The sequence below is a fragment of the Penicillium hispanicum genome (genome assembly GCF_028827665.1).
Source record: "Penicillium hispanicum strain IBT 35686 chromosome Unknown utg000006l_segment0_segment0, whole genome shotgun sequence".
In the NCBI taxonomy this organism is placed as follows: domain Eukaryota; kingdom Fungi; phylum Ascomycota; class Eurotiomycetes; order Eurotiales; family Aspergillaceae; genus Penicillium; species Penicillium hispanicum.
In genome coordinates, this window is record NW_026623198.1 from 2,473,929 (window position 1) to 2,489,659 (window position 15,731).

Sequence of the window (15,731 nt, forward strand, 5' to 3'; positions counted from 1 at the left end):
TCGTCATACGACGATCACTTTGTTGTTTCTTTTCCCAAGGCTTCTCTCAATCCGATAAAATGCCCCTCGACGAGGAAGGTGCTAAGTGGTCTTGGTATGACAGGCTGACCTCAATCAGGCGTGGAAACTGCTGACAGCCCCTCCTTTGAACCAGTGAACCATGTATCCGTGGTCATCGATCTTCAAAATGTCAGCATTTCGACAGACTTATGATGAAGGTCCCCAAGGCCGGGCGCCCGCTTGCCAAATGCCCCCATCCCAAAGGCACCTGCAGCTGTCAAAAGACCTATGCGTTCATGGTCCGAATCCCAAAGGGTAAGCCACTCTTACAGGACCGGCGTGAATATACATTGACGTACCTTTCAGGCTCGACTTGTCTGTGTCGACCGCTTTACAAAGTGCCTGCGGACACCAATGACCCTGATCAGCCCACTCCAGCTTCTCTGCCCCCCTTGTCATCGCCTGCCTCGACCAAAGTTCAGAAACCAGGGAGGAGACAGAGCAACATTCAAACTACCCCGGGGAATATTGCGAAGGCACTAGAAGCTATGCCAGAGAATCTCAAGTTGGAAGACGAAGTTTCGAACTACCTAGCCAATCTCCCTTCTGATTCGGGTCAGAATGAGAACCATCCGATCCCCAACAATTCATTCCCAGCCGTGCAGAATTCGAATGGGTCTGCGAACATTCCTTCACAGCCGGAGCAAGGGCCAAGTTGCTGTTCCAGCAAGCCTCCGCCTCCCCCAGTGGCTTCCAACGGTGGAGGGTCCTGTTGCAATGGGACGTCTAGTGCTACTCTCGCAACCAATCCTCTTCCGAATTCAGATCAGCCAAAGACCAAGCAGCCCACAATATGGCGTGACAGATCTTATTTGCAATACTCGACACCCCACACTTGGCACAGCTCCATGGGCTCTACTCCGGGTTCATTCTCGCAACCCTTCAGAATGAATGACAACCGAATTCACCAACTCTACATCGATAACTATACACCGAACGTTTCATCTATGCAATACTCGAATATGATGAATGGTCTTGGAATTTCGCAACCTAACATTGCTCCATTCACCGCAAATCCGTCCCAGAACTCTACCTACCCCGCCACCACAGTCGCCGGTGATCCTTGTCACGACTGCAAGTGCGGTGATGAATGTCAATGTCTGGGTTGCGCGGCTCACCCATTTAACAACACCACTCGCCAGCACGTTCAAGAAATGGGAGTCATGATGACATTTGATGGAGATGAACATACTCCGGAAGCCATTGCCAGCGCCTACCAATCACCGTTCCACGGCAGTGCTGCCACTACTCCCATGGACTTCTATATGCAGCAGACCCCGTCCCTCGATCGCGGCATGCACCAAGCCTCTTTCGATCCGTACTCGGATCCTAGCTCTACCATGCCCAGTGGCTACTCTTCTCCTCTTACAACCGGCCCTCAAATCAACCAGCAATTGATGCATCCTTCGGAATACTACACCCTGGAGTATCCCGTCGGCATACCGTCCGCTTGCTCTGACATCACAGGCAGTTGCCAATGCGGAAATGACTGCAGCTGTGTCGGCTGTCTCACGCACAGTGGCCACAACGGCGTACCTCTCGAAGCACCTATTCCAAACGTGTCTGCCACTTTACCTGCGCATACCTCAGAGCAGCAGGTCTCGTCACATGGCCCACCTGCTACCTCTGCTGGCTCCCATACCTCTCGCATCCCCGTGCTGGAGAATGTCTCGGTGCCATGTCTAAGTCCGCGCACGCTGGAGACTTCGATGATCTGATTGCATTTCATCCCAATTTGATATGCTATGCTCTTTGCTGGTTTCCTGTCGTCACTCTATGTTTTGCATGATTTACGATCAACAATGATACCCCTCATATATCTCCACCCTAGACAACTTGCTGAACACCGTGCTTGCCGCTTTTTATGATTTTCTTGATTCTACAGTTCGTCTCCGTGCATTGATCCGAGGTTGCGTCGCATTCTCCTACTTAGATTATCTACTGTAATGGGAAGTGGGCACTCCGATGATCAAATGAAGTTTCAATTCAAATTCAGGAATAATCATGAATGCATTCGGGGATATCATAGATCTAGGGAAACAGTGTTGTACAAAGTACATAATAAGCGTGAGACTAGGCTCACTCCGTTAAGAGCTAAACTCTTTCACAAGCTCGAGACGATCATGCCTTATTCCATTTTCCAAACTTGAAATAGTCATCATAGAGAGACTTGAAGACCGCACGGCCAGATGCATCAAGGGTGGAACTGAGTGCGCGCAGGGACTCCTTAGACATTACGTCCAACGCAGCATAAAGACCGGGCATGAGGGAAGCCCTGACCTCCGGCGACAGCGACCCGCGCAGCGAGCATTGCGTATACTCAATGACGACATACTGCAGGTACTGCCCGGCGATGCGCTTTGCCTTCTTGGTTTCGTCGACAAGGGCGTCGCGTGACGCACCGGGTTGGGGACGGAGCACGGCGGAGACGGTGGGATCGCAGAGTGTAGTGAGCAGGCGGGTGTAAGATGTTGTGTGGGAGGCTTGAAGGGGAGCGAGCCAGAAGGGCTGCGAGAGGGTGGTCTGGAGGCGGGCAGAACGGGTCCGCTTGCGTGAGCGAGCAAAGAGGCAGCCAAGTAGGCGCTGCATGGCGTTTACGACAAGGTGGAAACGGCCACCGATTTTGACACGTTGTAGCCCCAAGACAATCCCCATAAGCCGGCAGAGGCGAGTGTAGATGGTTGGGGCGTAGTTGGGTGAGATACGTGGGCCGGCCTTGGAAGCAGACGTAGCGACAGCGGCGAGGATGGTGTCGATGTTGCTTTGTGTTAGGCTACGCGTGTGGAGGCGCAAGAGAAGAACCAGGCATTCGGCCGCGAAACAGAACTGGTCAATCGAGGTACTGTGTGTGATGGCGTCTGTGAGAGCCGTGCAGAGAAGTGACAACTCACGAGCCATGGCATCACCTTTGTCCTCAACGGGGGGTAGCGAAGTCACGGCCAGGTAGATCACAAGAATCCGATACGCGGCACCTTCACCCGTCAAGCCAAGGCCACGGACCTCTTGGATTGCTTGAGAGATCTTTTCGACGGACATGGCCTGGAAACGCTCGACTGTTGCTCTAATAAAAAGTTGCTGGTCTTCGGCATAGAGCGACCGCAGCGTAAGTGTCTCGGCACATTGCAGTACTGGCTCCGTAATGTTCTTCTCCGGTCCCTTGGTGGCAAGGAGGCGGCGGCGGATGAGTCGAGACGGAGCTGAATCGATCGACATCTCCATATAGTGCTCGATCTTGGACAGAAACTTCTCCACCTCAATATTGTTGGTCGCCAGGTCCTCAAAGTCCTCCAGGGCATCAATGGTCTTGATAAGGGTGATAGTCTCCTCCAGCTTCTGCTTTCGGCATTGATCCTTAACGGACTTCATATCTGCCAACACCAGGCCGAACACGCGTTGACGACAAGCAGCCAACTCGTCCTCCGAGAAGGCCTTGCGCAGTTGCTTGCGGTGCACCCAGAGCTCAGACAAAGACAAGCGTAGAATGAAACAGGCCATGGAATCGCGGTCGATCTGCCGTAGTTTTGATGCTTGCCTGGAGACCCTCGCAAATAGGTTTTTGAAGACTTCGGCGCGGTCATCGTTCGACAGTACCAGAAGCTTGGCAATGATCGCGCGATGTAGGCTTCGGAATGACTTCATTATTTGAAGGTCTAGGTCAGTGCCTCGCAAAGTGATAGCACGAGCCGCAGTCCAGATTGGCTCCCAGTCGCTTGTCACGATAGCGTCACACTTGGGCATGACCGCCAGTTTGGCCATCATCGTCAGAATTCCGACTGTCACTTCAGGCTCCCCGTCTTGCTGGACAAGAACATTGTGCAGCCCGTCCAACACCGAAGTTCTTAGACCACGGGTAATCAGGGCAGCTGGGATCCTTTGCAAGCTCTCCACACAGAGTCGACGATTGGCAGAGTCATGCTCAATGCTCTTGTTGAGGAGAAGGACGAGATCAGGTACTAGGAACGGGACATTAAGCAGGTATTCATGGCATACCACACCCGCCCATGCCTGAAGGAACCGCGCATCATCGGCCGCAGCCTCCAGAGGTAACTCTGACGAGCGGTATTGAGCAGCAGCTAGGATTAGGAGTTGCTGCAATAGGTGGGACCGAGTTTCCGAGACGATCCTCTCCCAAGCTTCTGGGATCCTGATAAGCGCCAAGATGTACGCCAAAGCGAGGGTGCTCGGTGATTCCAGGGTATCTACTCGGCCATTCCACGGCGTCTTCATCGCTTTTTGAGCATCATCGGACGAAATAGAAAGGACAAAGTGTGTAATGTCTTTGTTCAGGTTGCCGAATGCCTCCAGCCGCTCGTCATTGGGCCTTTCCGTGACGGAAACCAGAGCGAATCGATAGGCCTCCCAAGACTCAAGCGGCGTAAGCGGTGCTTTTGTCAAGTTCTTGTGGTTGCGATGAATCGTCTTTGCGGCAATGTCAATCAAAGATCTGGCCGCCTGACTGACGATGATATCGGCTGACTGCAACTGATTGGGTAGGAGATTCCGCAGGAATCGCCACAGGCGCCAGCGCCAGCGCAAGGTCTGTTTCGAGGAGAGTGTGGTAGTCAATGTCTCCAGAATGATGGACAACGTCTTTTCCGAGTCAGAAAGAGCCAATGCCCGGCCTCGAAAGCTGGCTTCCATAATGACAAATCTGGCATACGACTGAGACGTTTCAGCAACCTTGCCGTTATCTGCTCTAATTTCGATAGCAGCAGAACGCATCTGCGTTGCAAAGTTGGAACCAACAAGAGAAGTTCGCGACAATTCGTAGAAAGCATCACACAGATCGTCATCCTCCCAGACAGAAAAAGCAGGTAGTTTGTTGTTTTGAAGACGCGCTTCTTCCAAGATGACAAGTTGATCATGCCAAATATCTATAAATGCAGGCAAATCTCTTGCAGCAGCAAACCCCCGCAGAAGTGGGAGAACAATATCGTTCTTTATGGAGACGTATTCACCAGAGTCTGGATCATCGGAGCGCCATTGAAGCATGATCTTATCGAGCAATGCGTCCAGGAGCTTGCGTGTATCGCGTAATCCCGAGTTGGGTAGAAAAACGTCCACACCAAGACTGACGACCAGCGCTGTCACCGTCCACTGGACCTGATCCAGTCCTTGCTCAAGGAGACCAGTGTAGCCAGCATGGGTGAGAATAGTGTGCAGGGATAGGCCTACATTCCGCTTCAAAGCTACTCGAAGAAGCTGCTCCAGAACGGAGACAAAACGGGAGGAGTAATTGACAGGATCATCCTCTTTGGCAGTGGAGTAAGCCAGCTCGGCCACGGTAACAAACAACGTCTCCAGCCACGGAGCTTCATGTGTCTGTCGTCGGAACTCATTTCTCGGTACTGCGCGCACAGCATTATCGAACAGTTCTGGTAGCAGCTCAATGGATCGCCCAGCAGCATGGAACGAGCGAGTGTCCAGCTTTTCGGGAGACGTCTCGACGAACGAGTTCTCGTGGATGATTGGCCGGAATGTATCCGTAACTGGCTTGACCGAGCTCCAGTCGGGGTCATCTTTTGAGTAATCGATGCCAGAGCCACCGCGGTCAAAGAAAGCTGCACGTGCAGGGAGGAGCACATGAAGAGCAGTGATACGCTCAATCGAGTGCAGAAGATAAGCCCTCTCATCCGTGTCGAGATTGATGGCACGTAGGCAGAGTTGAAATCTCAGGGAGTGAGCGAAGCAAGATTTCGCAAAGTAATCGTTGCTTGCCTTATTATTTGTATCATCTTGGCGGGTAGATTTTGACTCCCACATTTCAAGCACCGCTGGAAATACATAGAGAAGATGCTGTAGGTCGGTGGTTTTCCCAGCACGCGAAAACTGAGCGACTGCCACAGCAGCCACCTCGAGGGCTCTACCCAAGGCTAGCGCAACCATCTCCAACTCGCCTCTTAGTGCCAACTTTAGGTGAGAATTGGCAATATCATCTGTGCCAACTGTGCGCTGAACCAGGCTCAAAACTCCGTAAAGACAATCCAGGACACGAATGAACGCGAGAAAGCACGATGCGGGGTTCGGAGGCCTCTCATCCAGATCCATGGCATCTGCGTCATTCTCAGCACTGAACCTCTTGCGCTTTGTGCCTTGGATTCCCTGGTGGTTGTCTTGAGTTGGAGAGCCGACCAGTGTGTAACTGGAGTCAGAATCGAAACTCGAGATCGATGAGTCACTTCCCACCGTCGTCAAGATGGCAGTCTCCAGATCCGCAATGCTATCACAAACAACCGATAAAAACCTCTGGTCCTTCAGGATTGCAGCCAAATTTTTGGGCGCGATCAGGTCGATGAGCTGTCGAAGCAACAGAAAGGACGCCGGGTCCACGCGGTAGTTCTTCCCCGTCCTGAGTCTCTTCAACAGCCACCGGAGCACCCATTCCTCCTTTGGGGTGGCTTTGCTTTGAACCTGTTCATTCCAGTGTATCTCAGGATGACTCCCACAAAGATTCAAGTCCACACCGAGAATCTGGGCCGCTTCGTGAAGTTGGGTGCTCGGAGAAGCACTGCCCTTTTCGAGGCGGAGGAGCGCCTCTTGCGACGAGCGCGGGCGCTGTTCAGTCACATGTCAGATCCCACAGAAAATGAAAAACATCGTCTGTAATATTTGGGCTTACCTCCGCAAGTGAAGGCATCTCGAAATCAGACCGTTGGCCACTATGAGGGGTGGGTTCACTTGAAAGAAAAAAAGATACCCAAAGAGAAAAAAAACCGCGGCGATTTCGTCCGACCGCCTTTGCCCGACCTTCCTCACAACTCCCGAACTCCTTGCACTCCTCTTTCCGCCTCATCTACCCTCTTTGAAATCCCCATTCAGACCATATGTGAGCTGACTGTCACCTGCAAAAGATGGATTGAGCACTGACATTATCATTTGATGAGTAGATTCTTCGCAATGGCCGATTCCAGCGAGTCCCGGCCGGTCGCGCGGGCCACCAAGCCCGTCAGCGAGGCTCTGCTTAACGAGAAGGTAAGGGATACTGCTTGACCGTCTTGTGCTTCTCTTTTGCGATCGATTCTAGTGCTTGGCTTGCTGGAGCTCGAGACATGAATTTTGGACAAGGTCCGGTGGATTCGAAAACATGAGCTAACCATTTGGGCCTGGATGCATAGTGGGACCGCGCCATCTCCTCGGTGATCATCAAGTCTTCTCTCGGCCTTTCCTTCGGTGTTGTCTTTTCGGTTCTCCTGTTCAAGCGGAGGGCCTGGCCCGCGTGGGTTGGCCTTGGCTTCGGCGCTGGCCGTGCTTGGGAAGAAGCGGACGGTATGTTTACTTTATATGTGCCTTGAGGTTTAGTCCATAGCACGGTCATTTCGAAGAACTGGGCTGTCGGCTCGACTGTTTACCGAAGGTCTCAAACATCTCCAAGTCTGACTGCAGGTGGCAATCCCGCCGGCTTCGTCTTGAACCTTTGGAAGTGGTCTCCGCCTAGTAGTTCGGGCGAGACAGCCCTAGCTTCGAGCCTGTCTAGCTTGGGGTACGTTCTTTGTGGATGCACGAGTGACTAACCAATATCATAGCCTCCTTCCGCCGCGGTGACTCGCCCGTCAGAGACGCTCTGCGCCGGTAGAGCGGTCCCAGAGTTTCCCATCGTGTACGATACTCTGTACAGGAGTCTGGAGATTATTGAAGGGTCCTCTAAAGAGAAATACGAAAATCCCTAGATTGGTTCCACTCGTCTCTACCCATCTATAAGCTAGTCTGTCTCTATATGCCGTATGTAAGATGTCGTGGGAGCAGATATAGATATGCTTCTCTCTCTTCATCCGAGATCAGCGACATGGCGCTTGTTCAACGTATAGTATAGCCTGGGCGAATTGGCCAACCCGGGAGCTTTGATATGAAGAAATGTAAAGAAGTCCAAGAATCTAGCTTGAGCAAGTCGCTAGCACCAACTACTATAGTGCATACTACATACTGGAGATAGTGGCGCACCCGTGCATAAACAACGCAGAGCACGTGACCCCCATTACTCGATCTCATCGAGTCACCAGAAATCCGCTGCGGGCTGCCCCGTGATTAGATACGCGCCCGACCAATCAGCGTGCGGCAGCCGCTGCTTGCGGAGAGTGTGGGGCCGTCCACCCAGAGCGTTCGCTCCCGCTTATCGCAGATAACTTCGTCTTGCACTCAGATTACTCGACCGGCTCCTACAATGCGAATGATAGGCATTCGCTCCTCGGCGCTCAAACCCCCCTGACCAAGCCCCATCTCCCGTCATGATATCGCACCCCAGCAACGATCGTCCCGTTCCTCCACTCTGATTGACCCCTTATCGCACCCACGGCCGGGCGAACAAGGATGCAACGCAACAGGATCCGCCAGGCCTGCTCGGATGATATGGGATGGCTTTCCATGGGACTCATTATATCATAGCTGGGGTTTCCCATTCTCAGTCTCTGGAGCAGTCTTTTTTCTTTTTTCACTCAACACCTTCCCTGTCTACCTCTATCCTTTTCCCCCAGCTTGATCCCGGGAGTGCTTGCTCTCGTTTGGTTTTCCTTGTGGGGTAGATAATTGTTCATCGCATTCTCGCATTTTCATCTTGTGGTTCGACCCGTCACCATGTCTAGGATCAAATGGGTTCTCGACAAAGTAGCTGTGCCTCACGAGCCAGGGCTCACCAATGCCCAGTTGATGTTGACAAACGATGATTTGCGGCCAGGTAAGACTGCTGCCGAGCTGAAACGGACATGTCCCGCAAGCCCATCGCGATACATTCGACGTTATCAGTCACGGCGTCCATCCCCTATCTCATATCATCCAGACAAATCGAGGCTGACCGTTGGAAATTGCGTGATATAGTTGAACCCGAACGCCGTCAATGGAAATGGATCAACTATGTCACATTCTGGATTGCGGACTCACTGAACATTGTGAGTTCCCGCGAGCTTGGGCGAATAAACCTGGGAAGCGAACAGATCTCTAACACGACACACAGAACACATGGATGATTTCCTCCTCCATGATTGTCGATGGTCTGTCGTGGTGGCAATCCTGGATCTGTGTGTGGATCGGGTACTTCATCGCGGCATGTTTCGTCTGCCTGACCGGCCGCATCGGTGCCGTCTACCATATTTCCTTCCCAGTCACAGCTCGAGCGTCGTTTGGAGTGTGGGGATCGTTTTGGCCCGTGATCAACCGAGTAGTGATGGCCATCATCTGGTATGGAGTGCAAGGTTACATCGGAGGTACGATGCCTGCCACAACTAGCTCGGGAATTGTCTACTCACCACCACAACTCTCCAGGCGAGTGCGTATCCTTGATGATCGAAGCAATCTGGCCTAGTTACCGGCATCTGCATAATGGGCTTCCGCCGAGCGCAGTTGTTACGACCAAGGGTTTTGTCAGCTTTTTCTTGTTCTGGCTTTGCTCCCTTCCCGCCCTCTGGTTTCCCGTTCATCAAGTGCGCCATCTGTTCACCGTCAAAGCCATTTACTCGCCAATCGCGGCTATAGCATTCTTTGCCTGGACCATCTCGCGAGCCCATGGCATCGGACCGATCGTTCACCAACCCAACACCGTCCACGGAAGCGAACTGGGATGGGCATGGGTAAAGGGAATCCTGAGTTGCATCGGCAACTTCGCTGCCCTCATCATGAATGATCCTGATTTCACGCGCTTTTCTCGGACACCAAAGGATGCAATGTGGTCACAGCTGTTGACCATCCCCATCGGATTCGGAATCACCTCCTTTATTGGAATCATTGTATCTTCCTCGTCATCAGTCATCTACGGCGACTCCGTGTGGAACCCCCTCGACCTTCTCGAGAAATTCCTGGACGGAGCAAGCTCCGGACAGCGCTTTGGCATCTTCATCATCGCCCTCGGGTTTACCCTAGCTCAGCTGGGAACCAACATCTGTGCAAACTCCGTCTCTGCTGGAACCGACCTGACAGCGCTGATGCCCCGGTACCTGACCATCCGACGCGGTAGTTACATCTGTGCTGCGATTAGCATAGCAATGTGTCCGGTAAGCACACCCCACCTCCATTTCATCACGAACCATGCGCACGTAGAACTAGTCCTGACATGACCACCAGTGGAACCTCGTCCTCACCTCCAACCAATTCACCACCTACCTCTCCGCCTACTCGCTTTTCCTCTCCGCCATCGCCGGCGTGATGATCTGCGACTACTACATCGTGCGCAAGGGCTACCTCGACATCAAGTCCCTGTACAGTGCCCGCAAGACAGACCCTTACTTCTATACCTACGGGTTTTCCTGGCGCGCCTACGCCGCCTACATCTCCGGCATCCTGATCAACATCGTCGGCTTCGCCGGCGCCGTGGGCCGCCAGGTCCCCATCGGCGCACAGTACATCTACAACATCAACTACTTCTCGGGCGTGATCGTCGCTGGCGGGATGTACTGCCTCCTCACATATCTGTTCCCTGTGCCCGCGACAAGCGACTACTGGAATGAAGTCGATGTCGACGTGGACGAGCTCGCGGTTGCGTATGGACAAGAGGTGAGCGACGAGGAGAACAGCGGTGCGTACGAGCGCCGCTCGCTTTCGGAATCGTTACCGCCGGGAGATCAGAAGGGTCTCAGTACCGCTTCGAGGAAGATCTAAGCTATATATAGAATTGTTTGTCTCCTGGGTGCTTTGCCAGCCTTTTTGGTTACCTGCTGCTTTCTCTACATGCCCGACGACGAGAGTTGGGCTCCCGATGTATAGTATCGAGGTCCACCAATTTGGACATGTTTATGACGCGACGAAATTTAAACTTGATGATTCTCGGGCCTGGGAGCTACCTGCGCTTGCTTGGTGGTGCTTCCCGGGGTGCCCTCCCACCACACATCTTCTATTTTTAGTCGCATAGAGATCAAATTTGCTGTACTACGTTGGGTGGAATCTGGCTTTACATGGGCAATCCACATATACTTTGTGAACCATAATCATCGAGATGAAAAATGTGGATTGGATGTAAGATGCAAAGACAGATCTATAACGAAAACGACCCTTGAATGCAAACACAGCAAAACAAGAAAACCCCGGATAGAAGAATCCACCAAGTATCCATGCGGCCCAGCGCGTCATCTATTAAAACACAAAGTAATGAGCAACACGGAAAGAGTGACAGTGGGCGAGAACCCGCACCCACCGAAGGTCTTCGGTGTGTTGGAAGAGTCCCTCTCCAGCGGTAAACGAAGGATTGAGCAACAACGCAAATAGCAAAGCATGCTATGCAAAGTGTGGACAGACAAAACAAAGAGAAAAGAAAACAAAGGGCAAAGAAAGATAGGGCGCCTCCCCTTCCCCAGATATCCGACCGAAATGCGAATGGAATCCCCGATTCCTCGTTCATGCCTAAGATGCCAGGTAGCGAAAAGAAAAGAAAAACAAGATGTGCTCCGGTGAACCAGCCACGACGTCTTATCCCAGGTAATTGACTCCCACAAATGCGATGGTGCATGATAGGTGGCTGTTCCTGCCGAAACCGAGATTGAGTTGGAGAAAATTTCCCACGACCGAAAATGAGACGAACAAATAACACGATGAGATGAGCAAACACCCTGTCAATCTGCCAGATACAAAACTGAGCGAGTCCTGATACAAAGGGGAACACAAGGAAGGAAGAAAGAAAGAAAGAAAGAAAAAAAAGATGGAATAGAGATACATGACGCACGCACACATAAGGTTTAACAAAGGGTATCGCTGCGAGGGTATAGCAATGGCAACAACAGAAAGTTCCAGAGACAATGCAAGTGGAAAATGAGATAAAAGAAGGTCATCGAACAAAAGCAGATATTGTCTGAGTATTGAAAAAAGAACGCAGGCAGAGAGATGAGATGAGAATTGGTAGAATTTGGCCTAAACCAGAAAGTTCAGCCTCTGAAATGGAGGGATGGCCTTCGCGTTGTCGAGGAGAAAACGCGTTCAGGGCACAAAGGATGAGGTTGATGCCGTAGAGACCGTTGGTGTGAGATTCGGAGAGCTGTCCTTGTCGTCAGGGCTAGTAAAATCACCTCGTTCCTGAGCTTGGTCCTTCTCGCGGTCAGTAGACGAAGAGCGCTTGAAGACAGTCTGGCCGATTTGGCGTAGAATACCCATGCGCTCGGCCCGAAGCTCCTCAAGATCCAGTCGCTGGACAGGCACAGGGTCTTCCTTGGATACCCGGCAGAACAGAGTTGAGAACAGGTACTGGTCACCGCTACCGTCGTACAAAGGCAGATAGCGGTAACCCTGAGAAAGGCTGGTGAGCTTGGCAGTGAAAGTTGCCAGTTGCACGCTGTTGTTCCCAGCGCTACGGCCGTCCAGGGAGCTCCAGACTGTCCATCGCACGAATACCAGGTCAGGGTACTTGGTCTCCAGCGATAGCTTGAACCGATCGTTGAAAACGGGGCTATACCCATTGCTCTGCTCAATCTTGGTGCGGCGGCGATGCGGATACCCGATACCAGACATACCACTGCGAGCAGAAGCATCCATACCACCCTCGCCAAAAGCCAGGCTTTGACCACGGTCATCGGCGCTGAACATTTCGATCTCAACGTAAGGGTTGATGCTGTCTTCGGGTCCAATGGTGCGAGGACGAGGAAGCTGTTGTGCCGAAATGACATCAACTGAGAAGCGAACCAGTCTGCGTTCTGTCTTCCGTCTCTGCGTCTCATTGTCAGGCAATGGGTGTCTGAGGCTCTCGGGCTTGAGGACGTAACCAAGGCGGTCAGTTCCCGCGGCGAACATAGCTTGGTTCATCTGCATGCCGATGTCATAGGTCTGCCAGTTCAGCGCTGCCATTTGCACACCACGGCGCCAGAACTTGTTCGGGTCAAAGTTGGAGGAGCGGAGTCGGAAGCCCGAAGGATACACTCGGGTAAGGTATTTCCGGTTGTGCGCCTCGAGGGAGACTTTGCTGTCGTGGGTTTGACAGATGCTCTCGAACGACCGCTCCGCGAAGGAGTAGACATGGTTATACTTTCGGCTTTCAGGAGATGAGAAGCTGTGCCACTTGTAGCCACGAGTGTAGACACCAAGATCAGAAAGAGGCTTGGTAATCTTGCTCTTCTGACGTCGGCGCTTTTTCTTCTCGTTGTGAGCAGACACCAATGCTCCGTCACTATCCTCGGTAGCGCTGCTCATACTCGTTGCCGTGAGCGAGCGTCTATCCTGCGAGATCAACGGACCAATGCCGTCAACTGTGCCGATCCTGGGAGGGCTAGAGAGAGATGGAAGCGGCGTGCTGGGGGATATCTCAGGCGGAGTCGGGCGAACAAAGGGCGAGCTTGCGCTACGCTTGCGGCCATGTGTACCCACCGAGCCCACAGTATCCTGGCGAGGGTCACCTTGAGTCTCATCGCACGTCTTGACTTTGACCAAGATGCGGCCCTTTAGTTCTTCCGGGGACGGGAGAATGAAACAGTTGGTCATCAGGGGCTCGAGGATGAGTTGCTCCTTGAACGTATCCTTCATGATCTTGACCATTGCTAGCTGCTGCTCTGGGTTGCAATGCACTTCGAGGGAAAGTATAAGCGGGAAGTCGCACGAGATAAATGCATATCGATTGATGACCGTGATGCAATCAGCAAAAAGAACGCTAGTGGTCATGGTGCGCCCGTGAGAGACGATTGGACGTCCATCTGCACCATCCCAGCAGTCGATCTCCACACAGCGACATCCTTGCTGAAGAGCACTGATATAAGCCTCGGTACTTGAAGCACCCGCAACCTGACGACCCAGCAGGTAAGTGTTGTGAGAACTCGAGATGAAATACTCGTTCAATGGCCGATCGAATGGTGACTGAGGAGCACGTGACGCATAGATTCCATTGCTTTGTGAAGCCAAAAATGAAGAGAAGGTGCCGAGATCCATTCGGGTTCGAGGTGGGCTGACCTCCGACGTATCGGGAACTCGTAGCTTGGATCTCCGGACAAACTTATCAAACAGAGCGACCCAGTGAGCGCGATCGGAATCGACATCCTCTTTCTGGTCATATCGAAGGAAACCTAGGAACTCTTCTTGGGTCATGCCCATCTTAGAGTCTTCAGTGCGGTGCTTGAAGATTTCCTTGATATCCTTACGCTCCTTCAGGCGCGAGATGAAATCTTTGAACTCCGAATAATTCAGTTTGCCATTACGGCCAGCGTCGGCTTTGGTGAACTGGGCCCGGAGCATGTTCTTGGAGCAGTTGATGTGCAAGCTACGGCAAACACTCTCAACAGCACCGAAATCAAGGCTCGGTTCCTCGCCGGGTTTGAGTCCCTGGGGGAAGAGTCGTGACATCTCACGTTGCCAATGCGCCTGAAGAATCGTCTCACTCTGACCAGTTCCAGCCAGGCCAGCCATGAGGCCGATTCGATACCGGGAGATGTTTTCCAGGTTAGAGGTCCATAGATCGAGAATACGGTCGCTGGGGGCAATCAGATGCAAAGTCTTGACTGCACGGCCTTTGAAGCGTTCAGAGTCCGCGATCACAATAGTGAACCATCGACTCTCGGCATCCTCAGGGATCTGGTGTTCTTCACGATAGTTGCGTGCATCAGCCCCGACTCGGATTTCTTTGATGTCATCGATATAAAAGCGTTTGGCTGGGTTGGAGAGATCCCAGAAGACCTTGGCGGCATCCATATCCAGGAAGAAACGGACTTGCTTTCGGTGTTTCTTCGTTACTTTCGTCAGGACTGTTCCGCGCTGGACTGCTGAGTCTACCTTGGGGGCAACGGCGGCAGCAGCAACCGGGCCAACATCGCGAGCCGACATCATCCGACTTTCGCTACGAAGGCTAGAGGCTTCTGAGCCACACCAGGCACCCAGGCCATCGAAAGACTCACCGGCATCATCCTCGTTGCTTGAGTCCAGTGCGGTGTCTCGGACAGGCTGGGGGCCGGTCTTGCTATCACTGCGCCGGCGCATGATCACCGGGCCAGAGCTTCGATCTCGCTTATCATTCTGAGACGCAGATTGTCTTCTCCGTGTAAGTTTGTTGGCCGCACCCCGGGAAATCCTTCGCATCAAGCCAGGTGCTTTGGAGCTCAGAGCAGTGGAGTCATTGCCGCTGCAGGCATTCGGTACACCAGGGACTGCCATGACTGACTCGCCGAGCTCAAGCGGTGGAAAAACTCGACCACGAGGCCCCTCACTGGGAGGTTGTAGGGGAGTACCAGCGGGTGTAAAAGCATTCGGGGTACCCGGAGCAGGGTAGGCGGAAACAGGAGTGGAGGTAGGTGAGGAGGTAAAGGAAGGTGCGGAAGAGGGAGTCGGACCGGAAGGGAGAGAGGTGACAACATGATGGAGGGAGGTAGATCGGGGGAGAGAGGTTGCAAGTTTTAAGCTGGCTTCGGCATCCAGAGCCGGAGGTGAAGTCGCCGTAGTGTAGGCCATGGCGGCTCTCCGTTATCAGAACCGACAGCTCAGCTGTCGATAGAGTAATTGTGTTGGTAATCTTGTTCGTGAACTGTGGCCGAGTCACCTGGACTCTTTGAATGACGAATCGGTAACAGCACAAGGGACCAGCCGGCCGTCAAGGTTTGCAAGGGCCAGGGATTGAAAAAAGATCCGAGCCAGAAGAGAAAAAAAAGGAATAGCTTGACACAGTAAGACAAGATGATGTTGGTGCAGCCACGTCCTCAGCAGAGATGATCCGTTCTTGAACTCTGCATCTTGGCCTGGCTAGGATGCAATGCGGAGAGCACCTCACGGGGGAAAGCCGAGACAAGAGGGAG

The 15,731-nt window shown here is 52.7% G+C and overlaps 5 protein-coding genes across 5 annotated transcripts; 3 read left to right on the plus strand and 2 right to left on the minus strand.

Moving 5' to 3' along the window:
• Positions 1–59: 59 nt before the first annotated feature.
• N7459_007265 (copper fist DNA-binding domain-containing protein) lies at positions 60–1,778 on the plus strand (the record flags this gene model as incomplete). Its single annotated transcript, XM_056946433.1, has 3 exons — positions 60–94; positions 155–315; positions 367–1,778. 3 exons carry the CDS (start codon positions 60–62, stop codon positions 1,776–1,778), a joined length of 1,608 nt encoding a protein of 535 aa, XP_056798432.1.
• A 403-nt stretch (positions 1,779–2,181) lies between these two features.
• N7459_007266 (ribosome biogenesis protein URB2) lies at positions 2,182–6,697 on the minus strand (the record flags this gene model as incomplete). Its single annotated transcript, XM_056946434.1, has 2 exons — positions 2,182–6,615; positions 6,680–6,697. 2 exons carry the CDS (start codon positions 6,695–6,697, stop codon positions 2,182–2,184), a joined length of 4,452 nt encoding a protein of 1,483 aa, XP_056798433.1.
• Positions 6,698–6,957: 260 nt separating this feature from the next.
• Positions 6,958–7,633, plus strand: N7459_007267 (MICOS complex subunit MIC10; the record flags this gene model as incomplete). The annotated part of the gene is made up of 3 exons (XM_056946435.1): positions 6,958–7,032; positions 7,176–7,326; positions 7,584–7,633. The coding sequence occupies 3 exons, from the start codon at positions 6,958–6,960 to the stop codon at positions 7,631–7,633; spliced, it is 276 nt and encodes a 91-aa protein (XP_056798434.1).
• A 995-nt stretch (positions 7,634–8,628) lies between these two features.
• Positions 8,629–10,641, plus strand: N7459_007268 (nucleobase cation symporter-1 family protein; the record flags this gene model as incomplete). Its single annotated transcript, XM_056946436.1, has 5 exons — positions 8,629–8,728; positions 8,797–8,939; positions 9,005–9,254; positions 9,313–10,037; positions 10,108–10,641. The coding sequence occupies 5 exons, from the start codon at positions 8,629–8,631 to the stop codon at positions 10,639–10,641; spliced, it is 1,752 nt and encodes a 583-aa protein (XP_056798435.1).
• Positions 10,642–11,949: 1,308 nt separating this feature from the next.
• Positions 11,950–15,390, minus strand: N7459_007269 (putative 1-phosphatidylinositol-4,5-bisphosphate phosphodiesterase Plc1; the record flags this gene model as incomplete). Its single annotated transcript, XM_056946437.1, has 1 exon — positions 11,950–15,390. The coding sequence occupies one exon, from the start codon at positions 15,388–15,390 to the stop codon at positions 11,950–11,952; it is 3,441 nt and encodes a 1,146-aa protein (XP_056798436.1).
• Positions 15,391–15,731: the final 341 nt, after the last annotated feature.